Source organism: Marmota flaviventris, chromosome 16, assembly GCF_047511675.1.
Source record: "Marmota flaviventris isolate mMarFla1 chromosome 16, mMarFla1.hap1, whole genome shotgun sequence".
NCBI lineage: Eukaryota > Metazoa > Chordata > Mammalia > Rodentia > Sciuridae > Marmota > Marmota flaviventris.
The window spans coordinates 65,967,695-65,991,926 of record NC_092513.1 but is presented as its reverse complement, the minus strand read 5'-3'; the positions used below and the strand labels follow the sequence as shown (position 1 = coordinate 65,991,926).

The following is a 24,232-nucleotide window of genomic DNA, read 5'->3' as shown; positions in this document are numbered from 1 at the left end:
ATCTTTAAAAGTCACACTATTGGGCTGGGGATGTGGCTCAAGCGGTAGCGCGCTTGCCTGGCGTGCGTGCGGCCCGGGTTCGATCCTCAGCACCACGTACAAAAAGATGTTGTGTCTGCCGAAAACTAAAAAATAAATATTAAAATTCTTAAAAAAAAAAAAAAAAAAGTCACACTATTGTGCCTTAAGATATTTGTCAGTTAGACAAGGAAGCTATCAAGTCTTTTAATGTAGATGTTTAGATATGCTGAGATCCTAATAAAAGTTTATCAAAAGATATAAAGAAGCTTCCTGGTTGGGTCACAGTTCAGAGAGGAAGGAGAGAGATTCAGAAAGGGGAGCTGAGAAGAGGCCAAAGAGAAATTTCATCGCTTCCTGACTATGATCTCTAATGAAAACTTGTAGCCTGGCACAAGTTTTCATTAGATTTTCATTAGCACATGGCTGTAATCCCAGTGACTCGGGAAGCTGAGGCAAGTTCAAAGCCAGCCTCAGCAATTTAGCAAGGCCCTAAGCAACTTATGGAGACCCTGTCTCAACAAAAAATTAAAAAGGATAGGGATGTAGCTCAGTGGTAAAGCATCCCTGGTTTCAATCCCCAGAACCAAAATAAATAAATAAAATAAAAAATAAAACACGAAAAGGACTGGGGATATAGCTCGGTGGTAGAGCATCCCTGGGTTCAGTCCCCAGCACAGCAACACACACACACACAACCTGCCATGAAGATCAACCACTGAGCTCATTTCGTTTTAAAACGAATCACTCAGCATAAGAAGGATGGAGTAGAGCACCCCTTTGCCTGTCCTAAACTGGCCAGGGCGATCCTTGGTCTCCTCTTCTGAACCATAAGATGAGCAGGCTTCGTGAGGTAAGCCCTAAATCTGTCCCTAAGTCTACCTTCCTACTTCCTCCTGCTGTTTGGAATTTTTGTCCCAGAACGGTACACCTAAAGTTTCTCCACAAATGCCCACTCCCATCCTTAGGTTAACTTGAGTGAACAACTGTCCCTTCAGGGTTCCTACACAAACTCATGGTCTCCCCAGGCTCTGGGAAGGGCCAAGCCAGAACGCTTCCACAGGGTCAGCAGCTTTTGTAAAAGGGCTGGGCTGAGCTGCTCGGCGTTACACTCTTGGACACCGCCGCCGTTCCTCTCAGGAAATGCCTGGAATTCACTTTTTCATGGTGCCAGAGGTGGAAGCCTTGCGGTTTAAAGGGTCATGCCTCACTACGGACAGGCTGGCCACAGTCACAGTTCAGGCTCAAGTTCCAGTTTTGATGTTGAGCAGTTCCCGCACCCCGGTGACTGTCACGTGGGTTGGGCTGCAGCCTGAATGGCAGCTTCTGTGCATCCAACCCGCCTGCCTGCTGCCCACACGGGACCCGAGCAGGCGGACGTCCAGCGACCTCCGCGGACAAACAGCGACCGGTTGGAAGGTGCGGGCCGGATCGCCGCTGCGCGCAGAGGCGCCCCGGGATTGGCGGTGGTGGGCAGAGCCGTGGCCTGGCCCTTGCGCTCACCCGGCAGCAGCCCGCCAGGACCCAGCCCCGCGTCCCCAACCCTCTGCCCCGCCAGCGCCCGCCGGGGCGCGGGGCCCTGCGGGACGGCGCGGGGCGGGGCCTTAGGGGCGGGGGCGCCGGGCTGCGTGCGGGGGTGGGGAGGGCGGGGTCGACGCCCAGGGGCGTGCGGGGTACGCCCAGTGGGGCGGGCCGGGGGCGGGCCTCGAGGCGCGGCTACCCGGGCCACGGCCCCCCACGCTTCCCTTCCTGCGGGCGCGGCGGTGCGGCGTGCGGTGGACCGGGCGGGAGTTGGCGGGAACGCGAGGAGGGCGTGCGGAGCCTGGCGTCCGGGCGGCGGGAGCCGGGGTCCCTCTTGGACCCTGGAGGACGGCCGGAGGTGGCGGGACCCGGCGAGGCCGTGATGAAGCCGGGCGGCGAGGACGAGGCGGCGCTCGCTGGGAGCCCCTGGGAAGAGTGCTTCGAGGCGGCCGTGCAGCTGGCGCTGCAGGCGGGACAGGTGAGCGCGGTGGCCGCGGGCGGGCGGGCCAGGCGGGCGCGCGGCCGCGTCACCCTCACTCGGAGCTCTGGGCGTCCCGCAGAAGTCCCGCGGGGCGAGGGCCCGGCTCCCGGAGCGAGGCGAGCGCTGGGGTCCTGTGCGCAGCAGTGCGCGCCGAGCCGGACGAAGTGCTGGGACGTGATGGGGGAGCGAGTTCTTTGTGTTTGCTCCGGGGACACCTCCTTCCCTGCCCCTTCTCCACCCAGCAGCCCGAGGCAGTGAGGACCTAGCGGGTGCGTGGGGCGGGGGCGCCCCCTCTCCTTTGCCAGTTGGATGGTAGCTGCAGCGTGCTTGACCTTGACGTTCGGGAGAGTCACTTTGCCAAGGCTACAAGACCGCAGCTGCTGTTTTAAGGACCTTTGAATTGATCCAGTGACCAGGTCGAGGTTACCCCAGCTTTAAGCCCCAGGCGCTGGCAGAGCTGGAGGGGCTGGTGCTGGGTTGTCTTTCTCCAGGCATCCGGGTCCAAACTTGCTCCGGCCCACAAACTGAAAGTGGTTTCACGCAGTGATTAGCACAGACTCAGCCTTCAGGAGGAACTTGTTAGGCTGCCGAAAGGATGAAAACCAAGCCATAGGACTGAAGAAACCCAGCCACGAGGATTTAAAACAGGAGCGGAGCTTCTCTCCTTTCTCCTGTGCATTTTAGTATTCGTTTCCTGCTTGTTCCCCGGTTCCTGCAGTGCAGCCGCACGTAGTAGGGAGCGCTGGCACGCAGTAGGGAGCGCCTGCAGTGTGGCAGGGATAAGGGGGCCTCCCGCTGGGCTTAATTTGAGAAGGAAGAAGCCTTGTCCCAAGTTCAGCTTGTTAAGGTCTGTGCTTGGGCTCGGAGGAGGGGTGTGGGCAGATTGGCCTTCCAAAGAAAAGGCGTTTTTCTTTTCGTTCTAAAAGTCCGAAAATGCTCTAAAGATGCTGGAGTTAAAAAGCGTGAAACCTCTGCTAACCATCCTAAAGGAGAAGGGGGGACCCCAGTCCCAGCTGCACTGGCGGTAAAGCCAGAGCTTCAGGGCAAACATTCTTCTTGGAAAGCAGATCCACTTGTGTCTGCAAGCCAGAGCTGGCCCGCCCTCCTTCCCCCAGCCTCACTGTGCTTCCAGAGCCAGCATCCTCAGAATAGTTAGGAACTTTAGGATTTTATTATAAAACTTGGCTTCTTTGGGGCTTTGAGGGGATGACAGTTTAGGATTCAGTCACTGTAGCGTGAGCTGGTGAGTTTTTACAGGTTTCAAATTTAGATTTTGAAGAACAGAAGTCTTAATTTTAAAAAAATTTTACAAATGTTCCTATAGAGCTTGCAGTAGTATCACAGGCCAGTTCTCCACGGTCTTGTGAATTTTAACTTATTTAAAAGGTCATTTATGTTTTTACAGCATGCCAACACAACAAAGAAGCTTTAAAAAAACAAGGATGGGGGATAAAGATGCTGCCATTAGGAGTCTGGTCAGGAAACCCTGAACTCTGGGCCTCCTTGTGGGCATTATGCTGGTGCTGCCCGCCTGGCTGGCAGCGGGTGAGAGAATATTCTGACTGGGGCAGACATGGCCACACAAGGTCATCATACCCGGTGCAGAGAATGAGTGTCTTTAACTCACACTCCTGTAGTGAGCTGGGTGCTGGCTGGAGACTCAGCCTTCCAACAGACCTCCCAGGGAGGGAGGAGAGCAGGCCCCACTGCCCACCCTCTCACCTGTACCCAGCACCCTGCTGTTCTGTTAGGGGCTTCTTCTGAGGTCAAGAGTCTGATGCCAAAAGGTAGGGGAGCAGAGAGACAACCTCCCAAGAGGTGGGCTTTGTTGCTTCTGGTTGGTGGAGGATAGTTCCAGCCAAGGCGCCCTGGGAATCTGCCAGACCTCTCTCTACCCCATCCCCTGCCCCTGTTCCCTCAGCTTCCGGTCCCTGCCCTCCTCCCTGGTTTTCCACCTTCCTTTCCTTCAGCAGCTCTGGGAGCCACCCTGCCCCTCCAGTCCCAGCCTTTATGCCTTTGCAGGAACCTCTTCCTGGCTGGTGGGCCATAGCCTCCACCCACCCCACTGCTGGTTCAAAAAGCAACAGTCACTAACTTGAGTGTTTATCACATGCAATGTACTTTATGTTTTTTTAATTCTCCTGGGGGTGGTGGTGTCAGGTTTCTTTAGGCTTGAAGCTTAGGCAACTTAGGGGGCCCTCTTTAAGAAAATACAAATTTACAAATTCCAATTTAGATACAAAAGTCATTTCTTTAGAATATGAACAGTCACAAGTGGTGGCCCATGCTTAGTATCCCAAACACTCGGGAGGCTGAGGTAGGAGGATCACAAATTTGAGGCCAGTGGCAGCAATTTAGTGAAACCTTTGGCCACTTAGTGAGACCCTGTTTCAAATTAAAAAATAAAAAGGACCAGGAATGTGGCTCAGTGGTAAAGTGCCCCTGAGTTCAATCCCCAGTACCCCAAAACAACAACAACCAAACAAAAAATCAGCAGTCACAACTATGCATTTTGAGATTAACAAATTCTGCCAGTGTGTCAAAACATAAAAAAAGAACAATTTGTTTGCTGCTTCTCGTTATTCTATGTTTTTCATCTTCTTTTGGCTTCATATTCTTTGCATCTTTGAATGACAATGATTTTTATGATTTTTTTTCCATTTTCTTTTGTGGTGTTGAGGATGGAACCCTGTACTTAGAGCATGCTAGGCAAGCACTGTACTACTGAGTTACACCCCAGCCCTTGTATTTCCTTCCTCCCTTGTTTTCTACTGAGGATTGAGCCAAGGGACACTACTCCTGAGCTATGTCCCTAGCCCTTTTTCCTTTGAGACTAAGTTTTCAAGGTTGGCCTCCAACTTGTGATCCTCCTGTCTCAGCTTCCAGGGTTGTTGGGATTCCAGATGTGTACCATGGCTCCTGGCTGCCCTTACTGTATTTTCTATGGAGGGAGTAGAAAGGTAAACTCAGCCTTTCCTGTAGCATGGCTGATGGAAATGTATTACCAATAGTCCGCAAAAGTCATTACTGGTAAACAAATACGTGTTTAAGGTTGTCATCAAATTGAGAACTTTCTGCCAATTTTCTTTTCTGTGTTAACATTTTATATGCTAGTGTAAGACATGGAAGACTCTTCCACAGACTTGTGCCTGGGTCTTGCAGTGGAAGCCTCATTTCCCCTGCAGTCTCCACACTCCATCGCCAGCGGCCACACACGGGCTCACATGCTCTTCTGGGGTCCTGCCTGGTGGTGCTGACAGCACCACCAGGCAGGACCCCAGAAGAGCCAGGTCAGTCCAGTGGAAGATAGGACAGGCGTTTTGGACACCACTCCTGTAGAGGATGGCTAACGGGAAGTACAGGTGTGGCTGTACACCCCACAGACAGACCCTACCAACCACAGCAAGCGTGCCTGGCCAAAGCTGCCCCTGCCAGGGGAGGTGGGAGGTCACTGTGGAAAGAGGCGGGGTTGGTGCAGCTGTCAGAGCAGCTGATCTGTGCCCATCCGTCCGAGGTGAGCATTCAGAGATGAGCATTGGCACTTGGAAAAGGCAGAGCACAGCAGGAAAACAATACCCATGGTGCCATCCTGGGATTCCCGACTTCCCTGGTGGCCTCACCCCTTAGCAGGTTGCATTTCCCAAGGCCATTGTCCTGATACCTGCAGGGGCTTGGCCAGGCCCACTGGCATTTTCTTTTTTTTCTGTCTTTCTTTTTTGGTGCTGGGGATTGAACCTGGGGCGCTTCACCACTGGGCCAGGCCCCCAGCCCTTTTTGTGTTTAGAGACAGTGTCTTGCTGAGTTGCTTAGGTGGCTTTGAACTTGACATTCTCCTGCCTTGTCCTCCTCAGCTGCTGGTTTCTTTCCTCCTCTTTTGTGGGGCTGAGTGGAACTCCAGGTGAGTGCCCAGTGAGCTCCTGGCCCTGCCATTCTTCCTTGTGTCCCACGGCTACCTCCACTGGGGTGCCCTCGCTGTGAGTGTGATTCCTGGGGGTGCTGGGTATTGCAGTGTATAGCATTCCTTTCTTACGCAACTTTTGTTTTCCTTAAAGTTAAAAGAAAGTGCGTGTGTTTTTTCATTTGCTTGGTTTTCTGTATGTAGAAATGTATGGTCAACTGTCCATCTTCCCAACAGAATTTTTATGTGTGGTGGTGCTGGGGATACAACCTGGGGCCTTGCATGAGCTAGCACGGGCCTCACCACTGAGCTATGCCCCCACCCCCAGCAGAGTTTTTAAAATTAATATCCATGAACTATACGAATTAATGGGTTTCAGTGTGACCTTTGCAAGGAGCATTGATCATGCCTTGGTCATGACCATCACCCTACCCTCTCACACCCTCCCTTTCCCCCACCCCTGCCTCGTCTCTATAGTCCAATTTGCAGGTCACCTGTATTTTTTGGTTCTGCACAAAATAGAGAACGTGAGACACTTGTCTTTCTGCACTGACTTGTTTCCAGTTCTGTCCATTTTCCTGCAAATGACAGGCTTCCATTCTTCCTCGTGGCTGGACGAATACTTGATTGTGTCTATTTACCATGTTTTCTTTACCCATCCCTCTGGGGGCAGCACCTAGGTGATTCCGCATCTTGGCTGTTGTGAATAGTGGGTACAGGTGCCCGTAAATACGGGCACAGGTGTCTCTTGTATTCTGACTTCTTTTCCCGCCAGTATAATAAACCCAGGAGTGGGATAACTGGATCATGTGATATTTTTAGTTTTTTGTGGAACTTCCGTACTGTACTAATTTATACTCTATTAACACTATATAAGTGTTCCTAGTCAGCATTTTTTTTAATGATAGCCATTGTACCTGAAGTGAGATAAAATAAAATTTATATATTTATTGGCCATTTGCTACACTCCCAGCTCCTTTTATATTTTATTTTGAGACACCGCCTCACCAAGTTGCCCAGGTTGGCCTTGAACTTGGGCTCCTCCTGCCTCGGCCTCCTGAGACACGGGGATGACAGGTGTGTGTCACCACACCCAGCTGCTGTTCCTCTGAATGTTAATCATCTGTAGATGAATAGCCACAAAGGTCCGTGGCTGTGCAGGAGCCTTCCTTTGACGCAACCCCACTGGTCGGTTCCTGTTTTGTTTCTTGAGCTGTTGGAGTCCTGTCCAAGAGCTCATTGCCTGTGCCGGTTCCTCTGTTTTTGTCTCATGATTTCAGCTCCGGGTCTCACGTTAAGGTCTTTGATGACTACTGCTGTGGGAGAGAGGGCTCTGGTTTCAGTAGTGTGACCTCGCTTTTCCCAGCACCGCTTGCCACTTAGGCTGGCCCCTGTGGAGGGTCGGTGGGATGGAGACCCGTGGACTCCTTCCTGGGTCCTCGGGCTGGTTACTTTGGTCTGTGCATCTGTTGTGTGTCAGTGCCCTGCTGTTTTGTCCTGTGGTGTTTGTTGCTGTTGTTTTGTGGAACTAGAGAAGGAACCCAGGACCCCAGGCTTGTTAGGCAAGCACTCCACCACCAAGCTACATCCCCAGCCCTTTCTTTCTTTCTTTCTTTTTTTTTTTTTTGCTGCAGGGTCTTGCTAAATTGCTCAGGTTGGCCTCCAACTCTGCAATCCTCCTGCCTCAGCCTTTGAGTTACTGGAATTTCAGGTGGGCCTGGCTGTTTGTTTTGAAATCAGGTATTGTGATGCCTCCAGGCCACACCTTCTGCTCAGGGTGACTTTGCTATTCCAGGTCTTTGTGTTTCCATGTGAACTGCTTTTTTTTTTTCCAGCTCTGTGAGGAATGCCTTAGGGCTCTAATGGGGACCATGGGTGTGCAAACTGCCCTGGCCCTCAAGCTTGAGCCACCTGAGGGGTCTGACTCAGAGGGCCTGGAGGGGCTGGGCATCAGCATTCCTAGGGTTTGCAGCTGGCTCTGGGTCTAGTGTGGGCCAGACTCTATGGAGCACTGCTGTGTGGGTGCGTGGCCCTTCATGCTTGGCTCTCGAGGAATCTCTGGGTGATGCCCAGGTTGGAGCTGAGATGATTAATGTGAATGTCCTTGCCTGTGTCTTTTGATTATGTATGAATGCATTTCGCTGGGGATTGGAATTTCTGTTTCATGACCCGGAATGGAGATTTTGCCAAGTGGTTCTTGAGAGGGGTGTCCAGGTCACGCTCCTTGCCCAGGTGGGTCGGGCGCCCAGGCTCTTTATCCTCCACACTGTGGCCCTTCTCCTCCTTAGCCATGCGATGGACATGAGCTGGTGTTTTACTGCGGTTTATTCATCTAGTTATTTAGTATTGTGGTGCCAGATGGAACCCAGGGCCTCCAGCATGCTGGGAAGCCTGCACCAGCTGGTTATTGGGGTTTTAAATGCTTTTACATGTCTATCGACCTCTGTGATGTTGTTTGTTTTTAGAATGGGGTACAAAAACAGTGATTAGAAATATAGTTATTCACCCAACAGTGTTTGTCCAGCAACTCTGGACTTAACCTTTGCTCCAAGTGTGGTATGCAGTTCGGGGTTGAGTGCCATGTGGCCCAGAGAGACCTAGTTTGGGGGGCTGAGGTGACAGTTTGCTATTGGATTGGATGTAGGGGCAAGACAACAAGAAGCATCCAGGATGACTTCAAAGGTTCACATCAAACTGGGCACAATGGCACACACCTGTGATCCCAATGGCTTAGGAGGCTGACTCAGGAGACTGAGACAGGAGGATTGTAAGTTCAAGGCCAGCCTCAGCAACTTAGTGAGACATTAAGCAACTGAATAAGACCCTGACTCAAAATAAAAAGGGCTGGGGATGTGGCTCAGTGGTAAAGCCCCTAGGTTCAATCCCAAGAACTCCCAAAACAAACTTTGGTCCCTGAAAATCTGGTCGAACAGGTTGCCATGTCCCCAAGATGACCTTCACCTTCATGTGGGAGGTGAAGGTCAGGGTTTAGCTCTGGGAGTGGGAGGCAGGAACTGCTGGTGGTTTCCAAGTGGGGAGGCTGAGTGTGCCCAGAGCCAGAGAGAGGCTGAGAGATGTAGCATGGAAGTCACTGGTGGGTGGCATTTAGGGCTGAGTTTGTCCCTGTGGTGAAGAGAGCAGGCTTGTCCACCCATGAGCTCCACCATAGCATGGTCAGGGAGATTCCTGAAGGCCAGATATGGGTCGTCTTGGGTGGTGCCCTTCTCTGAAGAGACTCCCACTGCCCGGCCAGCACTGACTCACCTGTTGCTGGAGGAAGTGGGGAGGCAGGTTGTGATCTTGGGCTCCCTTGTCCATCCCCAGTCCCTGTGTCACCTGTCCCCATGTCCCAGTTCCTGCTTGGCTCTACAGGGTGGGTCAGTCTGCATGAATGTTCTAAAACTTTTCCCACCATTGAAAACATCAGCAAAGAGAGCGCCCTGGTGAAGTAGCTGGTCTTCCAGTGTCCAGCCCACTGTCCTAACCTGGCCCGAGAGGACACCTGTTGTTTTCCTTAGATAACATTGTGAGAAAAGTGACATTTTTATGCCCATTTTGCTAACAAAAGCTTTTTTCTGAGGAAAATGGCAAGGATGCCTTCCTTCCCGAGGTCATCGCACTTGCAGCCTTCTGCCCCTTGGGCATGCGAGGTGTCCTGTCCTCCATGGGCCTGAGAGGGGCTCTTGGTAACCCAGCGGAAGGTCTGCCTAGTGGAGACCGTGCCTCAGGGGTGGGGAGAGGCAGTAGTAGCCAGGGGAAGGTCGTGGGGAGCTCCAGGCCCCGCTCCCCAGTCCTAGGATAGCCGGCTGGGTGGAGGTCCAGAGGCCCTGGGACTGGAGGGGAAGAGGATAGGAGTTGGCCCTGTCCTGTCTGAGGCCTCCTGTTGGGTCCCGACCTCAGGCTGGCCTGGTTTGCAGCTTCTTTCCTCCGGAAAGCGAGGGAAGGATTCAGCCGGTGAAGGCGTCGTGAGCTTGACCTTGAGGCTAAGCCAGTCTCGGGATCCTCCTGTCACTGTCCCAGCTCCCTCCCGGCCTGCTGGGGCCACCCCAGGTGGCCCAGAGGTGGGGACAGCTTCCTGGAAGAATGCTGCTGAGCTGTGCCCTGTCAAAGAAAGGCCAGTCGGCTGGAGAGCTGGCAGTGGGCTCGGGAGAGCAGAGGGGAGGACGGGTCCCGCAGGGGCATAGGAAGACAGGACGGGGACAAAATGCCCTTCCAGGAGTCGTACGCCCTGTCTGAAGCCCAGGGTGGAACAGGGAGGCTCGGCCCTGGGCAGGAGAACCTGGGGTCACAGGGAAACCCGAGGTTGAGGGTTGAGACCGACCGAGGTCTGGAACTCAGTGATGGGTTGTGGGTCAGTGGCCTTGGGATGAGCTGTGATCTGAAGGGGCCTTGGCAGGAGGACCGTCTCACTCTTGTGGCCCTAGGCAACCTGCTGACGAGTCTGCCTCAGTTTCTGCCCCCCTCTCGCGGGGCTGGGGTGGATCCCAGGCCCTACACGTGTGAGCAAGTGCTCTGCTGTTGAGCCGTACCCCAGCCTGTTTCCTCATCTTGATCGTGAGTCTTCTTCTCCGTGAAGTAGCGGGGATTAAATGAGTTGCTACGTGTGAACTCTCAGGATGGGGCCTGGGACACAGCACAGTCAGGATGAGCCTGGCCCTCTGGGGAGCACAGCTGCCCAGGGCAGGCCCAGGCCTGGTCCTAGGGCTTTTCTCCCTGTGGTGGTGTGACCAAGTGGATGAGGGACAGTGCGGTGGGGGTAGGAGGAAGCTGCAGAGGAGGACTGGCCAGAGGGCCTGCTACGTATGGCTGGACTGGGTGAGAAATGACCCTGGCCCTGACCCAGGAGGTGGAGGACCCAGGAGGTGCAGAATTCCTGCTTAGTCCAGGGAAGTCTGGTCTCTTTGGGCCTTTAATTGATTGGGTTCAACCCACCCATGGGAGCCTGCTTTATTCTGCCCATTGGAATGCTGATCTCATCTGAAAATACCTTTGCAGAAGCCCTGGGAATAGTAGTGTCTGACCAGGTATCTGGGCACCCTGTAGTCCAGTCAGGTTGGCACATCAAGTGAATCATCACACCACACTCACGTGTTTTCAGGGCACATCACAAGGGCCACGCCTGAGGAAGCAGCGACTTTCCAGACTGACAAGGCAGAGGTACAGTGCCCCCCTGGAGATATAGTGCCCCCCTGGAGGTACCCTTTGGCTGAGCTGTTCCACATGCTGGAGAGGAAGGAACCTGGACCCCAGGGCAACATTCTAGGCTGCACAAGCTGCCCCGCCCAGGGCCAGGAGCACAGGACCACAATGGTGTGTGGGCAGGAGCAGGGCCTCTGGCTGGACATGTTGGCCCTGGGTGTCTGGTGCTGCAGCCAAGGTGGGCCTCTCTTCTGGGCCTGGAATTCAGGCTTCAGCGACGGAAGGCCCGTGTTTTATGAGCTAAACGTCTACCGAGTGCTGTTTGGAAGGAGACCCGGACCAGGCCTGCCAAGTGCACGCTGCATTAGTGAGTGGCTGAGGGCACCAGTGGACCCACAGCCCACACTGCCCATCGCCCCAGAGCAAGAAGGTCTTAACCTCCCCGGCTGAGAGAGGTGTAGTCACTCCCCAGGGGTCACCATTGTCCCGCCCCTTCCCTGGGCTGGAGGGCAGGGCCCTGGGTGTGTGGCTGCAGGCCAGGGCCCTGGGTGTGTGAAGTGCAGCCCTCCGTGGAAGCACCGTTCTCTCCTTTCTCAGTGTAGGAAAGCTTAGGAAGCAAACCGTTCTTTCAGCATCCTGTTAGGTTTGGGGTTTTGTCTGAGGTGTCATGTTTTGTCAGATCCGTGTTCTTTCAGAACTGGCATGGTGAGGTCTGCATGCCAGTCGAAGGCGGTTTGTGTGGCAGGACCAGGATTGAACCCAGGACCTCGCACACTCTGGGCAAGCGCTCTACCTCTGAGCCACGCCCCAGCCCTTTTTTATTTTTTATTTGGAGACAGGGTCTTGCTGCTACATTGCTGAGCCACTGGGAGGTGATGGGGCAGAGGTGCTGCCTGCCGCAGCCTTCCTGAAGCACACACAGTGGGATGTTCTAACAGAGCAGAAATGAGCAACTAAGTTCTGAAAAGCCACGACAGAACGTTGCTCCTCAAGTCTCATGTCTCCTGCCTTCGCAGGCCTGTGGCCAGGCCCTGTCCCTCTGGTGGGCACTCCTAGGTTTCAGCAGCTGTCCCCAAGCCGCCCACTCACCCTGAGCACCTACCTCGCTGTCACGCAGGAGCCGAGTATGGTTTGGAAGCTTGGGGTTAGAGATGGCTCTGCAGATGCCCCGTTGAAGGATCTTCCTGGTTTGTCGGGGGCGTGGTGGGGGGTGCTAGCCTGGCCCGTGCAAGGCCCTGGTCCATCCCCAGCATCGCCAGAAACAGTAAAGGAATGTGGTATCTCCGGAGTCTGCGGCGTCGCGTCCACTAGTGTGGCCATCAGAAAATCCCTGTCTGCTCATTCAGTGGACACTCACGGAGACCCTCCATGTCTGTCCTGCACGACTGCATGCCCACCTGTGGGCCGTGCACCCAAATGAGTAGACCCCAGGGATTCCTAGGTGACTGTGCTCTGGCAGCCCCTGGGCTGGCTCGTGCAGTGCTGAGGTCTTCCTCTGGGTGAGCCAGGTTGGCAGGAGATGGCTCTTTGGGGGGGACGCTTCAACTAAGTTGGAAAGGAGGACAGTAGGCCTGGAAGGACCAGTGCTGACTGTGGCCCTGGAAGGAGACTCTAGGGCGAAAGATGCCACGGGCAGGAGCATGGATGCAAGGTGTGGTGGGAGGTCATGGGGCCAAGTTGGAGGCTGATCCTCTGCCTGCCAGGCTCACAGGCATCAGCGACAGATGTCCGTCCAGTGAGTAGGAGGTAGGGTGCAGGTGGCTGTGCTTCCTGGGCCCCTCTCCTGGTTCTGAGGTGGTGGCATCTTCCTGCAGTGGCCATGGCTGCCCTGTCAGCGCCACACATCACAGACTGGGGGGGGGGGGGGGAGCAGGGGACAAAGGAACTGACTGCAATGTCCTCTGAGAGTGGGACTCAGCTTGCAGGTGTGGCCACTGTCCATCTGCTCTTGGGCAGCATTGAGCTCCTAGCCACACCCAGCAGCACAGGGGGCAGTGTGGACCCCCAGGCAACTCCACACCTGGCTACAACACGGGGGTTCTGTTCCCAAAAGGGAAAAGGGGGACCTGGGTAATCTGGGGTCAGTTCTCTCTGCCACAAGGCCAAGTCGAAAGCTGTCTGCCTGCGAGGGCTGACTTCCCCTGCCCAGCAGGGATGCTTCAGGGGCTGTGTGCTGAGGTGTGGGAGCGCGTCATGGTGGGAGCTGGTGTGAGGGCCTGCAGCAGTTTCTGGCTGGCTCCAGAGGCAGGGCTCCCTGGTGAAGCCAGAAGATGTGGCTTTAGGCCTGTCGGGACTTTCTGTGTGTGTGTCGTGGTGCCGGGGATGGAACCCAGGGGTGCTCTACCACTGAGCCACGTTTCCAGTCCTTTTTATTTTGTTTTGAGACAGGGTCTCACTAAGTTGCTTGAACTTTGGATCCTCCTTCCTCAGCCTCCAGAATTGCTGGGCTGTCGGCATGTGCCACTGCACCTGGCTACTTCAGAGTCTCTCATCCAGACAACAAGAAAGTCAACCACAGGGAGCAGATAGACGAAGGTTGTCAGTGTCCACATGGACATGGTGGTGCAGGGACATGCGTGGCCCAGTTCACTCTTACTGTCTGACGTCTTTCATTCCTTCACCCATTGACTTCTGTGCACCCCCTCCACACCAGGCGCAGCTTCGGCTGCAAGGGGAAGAGCCCGCAGCAGAGACAGTCTGCTGGTGGAAGCTTCCGGTGCAGGGAGAGAAGCACAGTCAGCCCCCCACTCATAGGATGACTGCAGCTGGGACAGGTGGAGACAGAAGGCCAGCACAGACAGAATCCCTGGTGCCCTGTGGGAGTGGGACGAGATGAAGGGCCAGAAGGGAGCAGACCTGGCGTGGGCAGGGGCTGTGGTGCCCAACAATGCCCGCAGTCCCTCCTCTGATGTCCTTGCAGTGGCCCTGCTCTCTCTGCCTCTCCTAGTGCTTCCCATCCCACACGGAGCTAGGTGGGCATTGTTCCTCAACTCTTGGTTGCAAAAATAACAGTTGCTTATTATGGGATAGGTAGGATGTAGGCATCAGGAGGGAGGCTGGCACAGCTCTCTACAGTGGAGAGATCCATCTGTCTGAACCCTCAGGCCAGCTTCCGTAGGGCAGCTGCTGATGGCCATGGAATACGTGCCTGTGACCGCTTCCTGAAAGGACACACAGTCCAGGTGAATTGCCCGACGCCTGCCTGCCCAGTGACCATCCCAGCTCCTGGCCACCCTCCTCCCTGGATGAGGGCTGCTCCACCCACTGCACCCAAGTGTGCTCCCAACACTGGTGTCCAGCAGAGTCTGTCAGAAATGTTGCTCTCCAGCCAGGCACCGTGGTGCTCACCCCTGATCCCCACAACTTGGGAGCCTGAGGCAGGAGGATCACAAGTTCAAGGCCAGCCTTAGCAACTTAGCAAGAAGAGCCTGTCTCAAAAATAGTAAAGCGCTGGACAAGTAGATCAGTAGTAGAGCTCCCCCGGGTTCAACCCTAGTACCTCAAAAAAAGAAATGTGGATCTCAGACCCCAACCCATTTCAACAAGATCCCAGAAGCTCTGGTGCCAAATCCACTCAGACCACATCCTCTGGTTAGGGGCCTTTCTGACTACACACATGCACACACACACGCGCGCCTTCTGCAGAAGCAGACCCCTCCCACACTGAATCGTATCACCACACAGGATGCCAGCTGCGTGCCAAAGAGCCCGTGTGGACTAGCCCAGAATTCAGGGTTCCTGAAGACCCACAGAGGCTATGAGAGTGTGAACTTTATCATCAAAGGATTGTGGCAATGCTTTTGGAAAGAGACTGCCATGTGCAAATTGGTGTGAGAAGGACAGGGTGCTGAGCAGGATGTTGCAATTGCCAGGTGTCAGAGGGTGGAGCTGCGGGGCGTAAGTGGTCTTTGGAATGTGGACTGTGTGCCTCTTGTACTTCCCATCACGTTCCAAATCCATTCTGTGCATCTGTTTAGCAACCAAGATTTGTACCTGTCAAGGCTCAGTATGGGACCAGCCAGCACTAGGAGGGCCTGCTGGGTGCTGTGGCCCTGGGGCCCTTCAAGGTCCCATTTGCCTGCCTGTTCCTCTCTAAGGCCTCTGCTCCAGTGCAGTCATCCATACATGGCCTGACCCCAGAAGGGCTCAGGAGGTGTGTGCAGGTGGCACGGGGTGGGCCAGGTGCTTGAGGCTGGACAGTTGGTGCTGCTTTTGGAAGAAATAAAGGATTTTTGAGTGGCAGCTGGTAAGCAGAGATCTCCTCATTAGGTGTCCTGCCTTCCTCATGATGAGGGCAACATGCAGTTGTGGACAGACAGAAGTGGAGAAGAAAGCGAGGTGGTGATTTAGTCCCAGCTAGAGCCGACCTTCCTGCAGGGGCTGGGGATGGAGTCACTGCCTCTGGGGCTTCCTGTTCAGGTCTCCTGTGGGTCCCAGGAGCCTTTGGGAGATTCTGCTGCCCCCCAGTACTCACCCCTGTATTTAGACAGGATGTGCTGGTGGCTGGATCCTGCGCCTGAGCCTCCCATCCCTCTGCATGTCTCTGTGAAGTGGGGACGTGGACTGGTGCAGGGCAGCCGAGAGGTGGCTCTGCCCCCATAGCTGCAGGCCCCTGCTCCTCAGTGTGCACACGGGTGGCGTGGACTCGGGACCGTGTGGCATCCTGTTCGCTTCATCAAGTGAGCTGGACAGGGAAGGTTTCATTCAGGTCTCAGGGTAGAGTGCACAGGATTCTCAGGGCCACAGGTGTGCTCCACCCTCTTATTTTGGACCGGTCTGAGCTAACTTTCCTTTTTTGGAAACCATGTTTTTCCTTTCCTCCAAGGAAACCTTGTTTCACAGGTAGGAGAGACATGGAGAGGCAAGTCTGCCTTGTGAGAGGAGTCCTGGCTGGTGGCCCCAGGAGCCTGGGGATGTTGAGCCCCGAGGGGTCTGGGATAAGCGATGGGGTGGACCTGGCAGCACAGAGCTGGCCAGAGGGGCAGTGGTGGGGGAAGGGACGTGAGCTCTGGGTACGAGGTGCCACCTGCTGTTACATTCTCCTTTCAGATCATCAGGAAAGCCTTGACGGAGGAGAAACGAGTCTCAACAAAAACATCAGCCGTGGATCTTGTGACAGAGACGGATCACCTCGTGGAAAATTTGATTATTTCTGAGTTGCGAAAGCGGTTTCCTTCCCACAGGTGAGCGTTTTCCTCGGGGGACACACCCGGCACACACAGCCAGGCCCATCCGGAGGCGCTGCTGACTGTCACTGCCCAGCGGACATGAAATCCCTGGCCACAGTCTGTCCTGGGCCCTGCAGAGCAGGAGAGTGAGCCCACCTGTTTTCCTGCTCATCGCGGTAACCTCGTGTCCGCAGATCAAAGACAGAAAGAAGGTGCTACTCTTAAGCGCACGTGCTTGTGCTCGGGAGGTGCCTGGCGCCTCCACTAAGCCACCCCTGTTTCCAGAGGCATGGCCAAGCCTGGCCCAGAGAGTCCTGGAGCAGGGACATCCCTGGCAGCTGTGCCTACCCTGCCTCCAAAGGAGGACGGACACGGCAGACGTCAGCCACACAGGACCCGGTTCCATCGCCAGTGTATGGTGACACGGGCTCCCCTCACCCAGACCAAAGCACATGGGGACACGGGCGCTCTGTCCCCCAGGTCTTTGTAAGGACACAGTTCTCATGATGGCTAAAGAATTTAGCCCATAGATTGCTTGTATTCTTTGAGAGGAAGGTGCCGCAGCCACCAGCCAGCTACGTCTAGGACTGTATCAGTGTCAGGCTGGAGGTTGCTGCGGCCTCAGTCGTGTGTCGGACGGGACGGCAAGGGCCGGCTCCTCGTCTGGGAAGAGGTATCGTCAGCAGGCTGGCATGGGCAGGGCCTCGTGAGGTCGCCCCGGGGGTGCCAGGCGGTGTGGCAGGTGCTGCGGGTTTGCTCTGCGGTCCTGGAAACGGGGGAGCCCGCCGGGGGAGCCCGGGGAGTCTGCCATCGGTCTGCGCGAGCGTGCGTTGCTGTGCACGCAGGTGGACATGCGTCTCCATCCGCGGGGCCCCCGGATGCTGAAGCCCCTCCAAGTAGAGGATGGTAGAGAGGGCGTGTGGGGATCCCCGGAAGTGTCTCCATCAGACTCACCCAGCCTCGGTCAGGGTGAGTCGGATGCCTTCACTCGTCCAGGAACTGTGGGTCCCAAAGTGAAGTCCGTGGTCACTGCCCCGCACCCCCAAGGTCCCTTGCCACACCCTTCTTCCTGGGCTCTGAGGGCCAGTGCTGATGCTCAGTTTATTTCAAAAATTCAAATTAAGTAAAATGATTTTTAGCATATCTAAGAAGTTTTTCGTTTAATTTGTTTTGTTTTTGTACCAGGGATTGAACCCATGGGTACCCAGCCTCTTTGCCACATCCCCATTCCTTTTTATTTTTTATTTTGAGACAGGTCTCACTGAGTTACTTAGGGCCTTGCTAAATTGCAGACTGGCGCTGGCTTTGAACTTTCGATCGTCCCTAGTCACTGGGATTACAGGCGTGTGCCACAGCACCACAAGATTTTTATTTTTTATTTATTTATTTATTTTTAATATTTATTTTTTAGTTCTTGGCGGACACAACATCTTTGTTTGTATGTAGTGCTGAGGATAGAACCCTGGCGGCAAGCATGCCAGGCGAGCGCGTTACTGCTTGAGCCACATCCCCAGCCCCCACTTTTTTTTTTTTTTTAAACTGGGGTTAAGACATGGCGCTCTACTACTGAGCTATGTCCTCAGCTCTTTTGTTTTTATTTTGAGACACGGTCTCAGGGAGTTGTTGAGCCTGGCTTTGAACTTGCTATCCTTCTGCCTCAGCCTCCCAAGTTGCTGGGATTACAGGCATGTTCCACTGAACCCTGTAACTAGGATTTTCTTTTAAATACCAGAGTAGCTGGGCATGGTGAAACATGCCTGTAATCCCTGTGACTCAGGAGGCTGAGGTAGGAGGATCTGGAGTTTGAGGCAGTCTGAGCAACTTAATGAGACCCTGTCTCAAAATGAAAAATAAAAAGAGCTGAGGGTGTAGCTCAGTGGTACAGCACTGCCAGGTTCAATCCCACATAGTACAAACAAAAACAACAATAAAAATAACAAAATGGGAATTGAATTGTTTTAGACCATAGGCCAGTTGATAAATTTGCAATGAGGAAAAAATGCATATTATAAGTAATGTGTTGTTACTTTTCTGCTTTCAAGAATTTAAATAACATCCCTGAAGCAATATAGTAGTGTAAGGTTGCCTGTCATCCTTTCTTAGGAAGGACTGACAGTCTGAGCTTTGATCCTTCCTCGTTTCTAGACTTTTGTGAAACTTTATTGAAGATTTATTGCAACTTTCTTGTTTTTAATAAAATAAAAGAGAGCCTGGAGGTTCCTAGAAGTTTTATCATTTTATTTGACTCATCTGTGAAATTTTGAAATCTTGGGTCCCTGACCTGGAAGACGAGTGCACACCCACTCAAAGAACAAGAAGGTTCCAATTCGCCTGTGCCCTCAGCCCCAGCAGCTTCGACCAGTCACTGCGCTTCTCAGGGCCCTGAATTCCTCACCTGTGAAGGAGGAACTGACCCAGGTTGTCCCTGAGGTGCGGTGGCACCCTTTGACACGCCGTGGTGATGGCAGAGGCAAGCCTGCAGAGCACAGCCAGGAAGCAGCTGGGTCTCTGAAGACACCGGTGACATTGACCTCGCTAGCAAGTCTCAGGCTCGCTCTGGCTTTGTTGGGACGCCTGAGCCTGCTTTTGGTCTGTGATTTGGGATGAGAGCCAAGCATAGCTGCTTTGCAGATATACTTTTTGTTGGTTGGGCTTTTTGTTCTTTTTCAGGACTGGGATTGAACCCAGGGCCTGGTGCTTGCTATGCAAGTGTAGCTCCTTTGAGATGTCCGATAGCCACGTGGACCTGTTACTGGTGATAACGCTGTTGTAACCACGTCGTCGTCCCCTCCTGAGAGCCTGTCCAAAGTCACCAGGTGGGTGGCTCAAGTGGAGGAAGAAAATGGAGGCTCAGACTGCCCTGGCTGGCCAGCACCTTCTTTGCCTCTTGCAGGGGCGTGCACCCTGAGCTCTGCAGAGTCCCAGCACAGTGCCATGTCCACTGAAGGCACGTGTCAGGCAGAACGACTGATAGTCCTCCACATGGAGAAGACGGATCCCCACCACCAGCAGCTGGACGTCACTTCCTGTCGTTCCCATATGCTCTACCCTGGGCTCTCATGTTATCCCTGGGTCAGAGCCCTGGGGGCCAGAACCAGGCTGCAGCTTGAGAAGATGTGGTTGAGGAGCATCGGTTAGCTCTGCAGTGGATGGAGACCATGCTGACTCTCCTGTCACAGAGGGACACTCTTGAGAAGCCAGGGAACAAGACACTCTTAGAAGCACTCAGCTGCCAAAATCACAAGGAAGGTTTTGTTATTACTATTGGAAAAAACAGGCCAGTATTTAAACTGGGCTGCAGCATTGGGTCACTATGGCTCGTAACCAGACTTGCAACGCTGCTCGGTGCTCCTCTCCTGTCTGTCAGATGGGCTTTCCAGAGGGTCTCTGAGCTCCCTAAGTGAAGTCATGGGCATTGGTTCTGTTACATGGAGGTCCTGGTGGCTTCTAAGAAGGTGTCTCATGTCACACATCTGTTGAGAGCAGACTCTCCCAAGTCCTGCAGAGAGCGGTAGAACGTTTTCTCCCATTCCATAGTCATTTGCTTTTATGAAGAAAGTCAGGGTTAAGTAAACAAAATTCCACTTCTTCCCCCACCTGCTGTGGCTGCCATGGAAATATTCTGGTGCCTTCAAAGAAGGGATGTGGCCCTTGTTGCTGTCAGTACTGGGAGCCGAAGCCAGGCTGCTGCACCCCTCCTGGGAAGCCAGTAGGGAGGCGAGGGGGCTCACGAGTAGAGTGGACAACAGGTGGGCAGAGGGGGACTCGAGGGCCGAATGATCGACTCCTGGAAAAGCCCAGGGCTCAGGTGGGTACCTCTAGTGCCCCATCAAGTGCAGAGTGGAGCATGATTAGCAGGCGTGCAGTGGGCCCTGGTTCTGTACATGGGCTTGCAAGGGGACAGACAGGCCTCCTGGTGTCCTGAGATGTGCAGGGTGCCCAGGGCTGCCCAGGCAGTCCGATGCAGGGTGGACACTGTCACACATAGACACGCACACCCTCCTTCAGGGGCCAGCAGTTTCGTCTCCAGTCTCCTACTTGAGATCAAGTTGGAAAGAAAAAGAAGCCCGCACCCTCCCACTTCCTGGGAACTTGTGTATGAGTCTTTCCTGCTCCCTCTTCTCTTGAGCCATGTCTCTGTTGCTTTTGTCACCCTCTGTCACCCTTGTGCCCAGTTTAAGCTTTAGCATTCACTCCTTGTGTGTGTTTTTAGGGTGTGGACCGTTTTCTTTATAACCATAATTATAAGCCACTCCAGGAAAGGAAAATCACGCAGCAGCAGCAGCAGCAGGAGTCTTTGGCAGGGGGAGATGGCAGAGGGGATGCCACCTACACAGTCCCTGCCTGAGATCTTTCTCGGCTCTGCTCCTGCCTGTTCCCTGCGCTCAGGCATGCAGGCTCCTGCACCAGCCCCACCCTGCCATCGTTCCATCTAGACCTGTCTGGGAATACCAGTCCCTGGCCATGGGCTCTGGTGGGTGCACCCACACCTGGGCCAGAGGTAGTGGCAGGATGGAAGGGCTCACCTCCCAGGTGGAGGGGCACACGATGCCCATGGGAAGCACGGAGCCCAAGGCCCAGGGGAAGACCGTGCCAGCTGCGTTACACAGCTTGGTGTTTACGTCCCCATGCCTTGCCTGCTCACTTCGGGTTTCCCCAGAGACCCAGGGAGGTGGTGGACACAGCCAGCTGAGGTGACGTGTGTGTGGCCGTGGGTTACTGTCAGATGCTTTATACAGAGAGGGCCAGGGTGCTGTGTATGTACAGAGTGTGAACTTGGTGCCTGTGAGAGGGTGATGCCAGCCCTGGAGCTGCAGGGGCCTGGGACATTGCAGTGCATGTGGACAGAAGTGATGTGAGAACGCAGGCAGGTTGCCCTTGTCTCAGGAGCTGCTGCTGAGCACAGCCCTGGGAGATGGGGGCTCTGTTGGCATCGCTTACTGTGACAGTTGCTGTGTCTGCAGAGCACTTGAAATGCTGCTGGTGAGAATTAAATTAAAGAATGGAATTTTTTTTTTTTTTTTGGTGGTGGTGCATAAGTGCTCTACCAGGAGCCACACCCCAGCCCTTTAATTTTAATTTAAATTCAAACAGCCCCCTGTGGTGAATGACTGGGGACTGGGTGAAGCAGCCACTACAATGGCATCCTGTCCGGCTTGTCTGCAAGCTCACTGTGGCCAGACCTTAGGGCACAGGTTCCTTGGGGAAAGTGACTTCCTCCAGGGCCCAGCAGCCTGCTGGGCAGAGCACCAGATGCCAGCAGTCCATGAGAAGCTTCTTACTCCTTTTCTCTCTTTGTAAAAATGTCTTGTCGGCAGCTCTCTCTTTCTCTGGTGGGGAGGTGGACAGGGCCTGAGAACCTACTAGAAAACAGCAGGGCTCCGCATTTCCATACAGACCCAGTGTGTGCTGGTGGCTGCCTTGACTGCAGCCTGGCGCCAGGGCCCTGCCCTCAGCACACTTGGACAATCTGGACATGCCCCAGCATGCCTAGTGCCAGGCTGCCTCGTGTACAGCGGGACACTTCTGGGAGCTTCAGGAAGTCCAAGAGGCTGGGCCGTGAGGCAGACCCCGCTGTAGTAAGGTCACCACGGGGAGGGTGGACAGAGGGGAGCAGGAGGGGCGAGGACTTCTTAGTGTCTGGACCGAGCAGCTGGGTGCCATTTGGAGAAAGCTGAGTTTCTTTTGGTGCCCGTTGACCCTGAGGTCTCGATTTTCCTGTTGGGTTCCTTCCCTTGTGAGGACAGCTTAGGGGCCTCATTAAGAGAGGGTCTCAGTACCACGGGCCCACTGCAGAGTGCAGGGGCAGGAGGCTGTAGCAGGTGGCCATGTCCCCAAAGAAGGAATATTGGAGGGCTCTTGGAGTAGGGGAACCTTGCTGAGCATCTCACGACAGCAGGCAACAGGCATCCTGGTAACCACACCCTTGCCAGCCTCACTTGCTTTTTCCCAAAGGGAAGCTGGAGGCCAGGGAGGGGAGAGTGGGGAAGGTGTCTGTGGGAACCAGGAGGTGCAGGCCTGTGGAGCTGGATGGCAAGGATGGTTGTTACCTGTGACGTTAGAAGTAGGTGACTTTTAACTGCTCCATGCCCCAGGGCACAGCAATGCCAGAAGGAAAGCGGTAGCTGGAGGCCTGGGCCCGGCCTTGCAGGCCAGTGCCTCTCAGTCTCCCATCTCCCGCACAGACCTGCTCTTTCTAGACTCAAGTGAACACAGTTGAGCGTCTGCTGTGGGAGGCCTGATGCCAGGTCCTCATCGTCTGCAGGTCTGCTGGGCTCTTGCTGCTCTCCCCTACTGAGGTGTCAGTCTGGTGGTGTCTGATGTGATTGGCAGCGCTGGGCCCTGAACACAAGCTCTGGGACTGAGGCTCACCTCCTGACCCTCACCCCAGCCCTGTTGCTCTCAGTCCCACTGAGTCAGCAACTGACAGGTCTTTTAAAGGCTCTGCCTCCATTTGACCCTGAAAAACCCTCATGAAATCAAAGGAGCCCTCTTTCTTCTAGCGGAACTGGAAGCAGTCTGACGCCTGTCCCCTGGCCTTTTGGGCACATTTTCTCAGGCTGTGCTCCCCTACCGCAGGTTCATTGCAGAAGAAGCCACAGCCTCTGGGGCCAAGTGTGTGCTCACCCCGAGCCCGACGTGGATCATCGACCCCATCGACGGCACCTGCAACTTCGTGCACAGGTGAGTGCGGCTGGGAGCACCCCCACAGGGCTCTGCTTCCTCGGAGGGCCTGTCTTCAGTAGCAGGCTTTTGAAGTCGGGGTATGTGGACAGACCTACGAGGGTTCATAGTCTCATAAAGGTTATTATCAAACCCTGAAAAACTTAAAAGGTTTTCCATTTGTGAGACACTTACAGAATATAGGTAAGGAATTCTTGTTTTTAAAATGTTGTGTTTGAATCAAAAGGAGCTTAGTAGAGGAAAGGGAGGTGGGAGGGGAAGTGCTGGGAATGGTACTGGCTGGCTAAATTATATTATATTGTGTGTATGTACAAATGTGTACTACAGATCCTATCTTATGCACAACTATAGTGCACCAATAAAAAATGTGGAAAAAAAGTGTTTGCCAGGTATAGTGGTACACACTTGTAATACCAGTGCCTCAGGAGGCTAAGGCAGAGGATCTCAAATTCAAGGCCAGCCTCAGCAACTTGGCAAGACCCTGTCTCATAATAAAAATGGGAATATAGCTCAGTGTTAGAGCGCTTGTGTAGCATGTCTGAGGCCCCGGATTTAATTCCCAGTACTAAAAAAAATAAAAGTTCCATTTAATGTTGGCTGCCTTTACGAAGTGCCACTTAGAAGCAGGTGGGTAGAAGACAGAGCCACCCAGCAACTCCAAGCTGAGGTGCAGAGAGTGGCACACGCTGATGAGATTTGAGTCACCTTCAGGACAGGAGGAGAGCTCAGGTTACAGAAAGCAGGAGATTCTGGGAGGTTGGGAGCCCAGGGGAGGAGGGGCAGGGAACAGAGCTGTAGGACTGGGGAGGTGACAGGTACAACCTTGGGAGCTCCCTGATGTGGCGGTTGTGGGCCCCGTGCTGCTTATCAGGGTCAGGTACAAGTGGCCAATGACCCAATGTTATGGAGCGTGATGTGGCATCTGCAGAGGGCCGTTCTCCCACTGGGTGGTGCCTGGAGCCCCTGGAGAGACTCCCGTTCCATGGGTTGGGCCAGTCCTGAGCTCATGGGCCACACCTGGGCTTTGGGCCACAGTTGGGCTCTGTTGGAAGCATGGGCAGAGCCAGGCCACGGGGCACCTGGCTACTGGTGCTACCCCAGGTTGCCGCCGCAGTGTTTATATGTAACATCCCTCTGAGCACCATGGCAAGCATGACTGCTTTCCAGATGAGGTTACCTCCAGAGCTCAGTCACCCAGACAGGGTCACCCTCTCCTGTCCGTGGAGTCGTGCTGCCTGGTGCCATTGGGCTGTCATATCAACTCAAGCGTGGCCCCTGCCAAGAGTCCCTACCTTGGTGTCGCACCCAGCAGAGCCTCGTTAG

The 24,232-nt window shown here is 54.3% G+C and overlaps 1 protein-coding gene across 2 annotated transcripts in view; it reads left to right on the top strand.

Annotated features, from left to right (window-relative positions):
- The first annotated feature begins 1,249 nt into the window (after window positions 1–1,249).
- Impa2 (inositol monophosphatase 2) overlaps window positions 1,250–24,232 on the top strand; it is a 41,506-nt gene continuing 18,523 nt past the window's right edge. Inside the window, exons 1-3 of one of the 2 annotated variants that reach the window (XM_071602473.1) lie at window positions 1,250–1,437; window positions 16,107–16,240; window positions 22,805–22,909. In XM_071602473.1, coding sequence (XP_071458574.1) covers window positions 1,279–1,437; window positions 16,107–16,240; window positions 22,805–22,909 — 398 coding nt within the window. In that variant the 5' untranslated portion in view covers window positions 1,250–1,278. Of the gene's footprint in view, window positions 1,438–1,707; window positions 2,018–16,106; window positions 16,241–22,804; window positions 22,910–24,232 lie in introns of those variants that run through there. The other variant, XM_027920277.2, reaches the window with a different exon arrangement.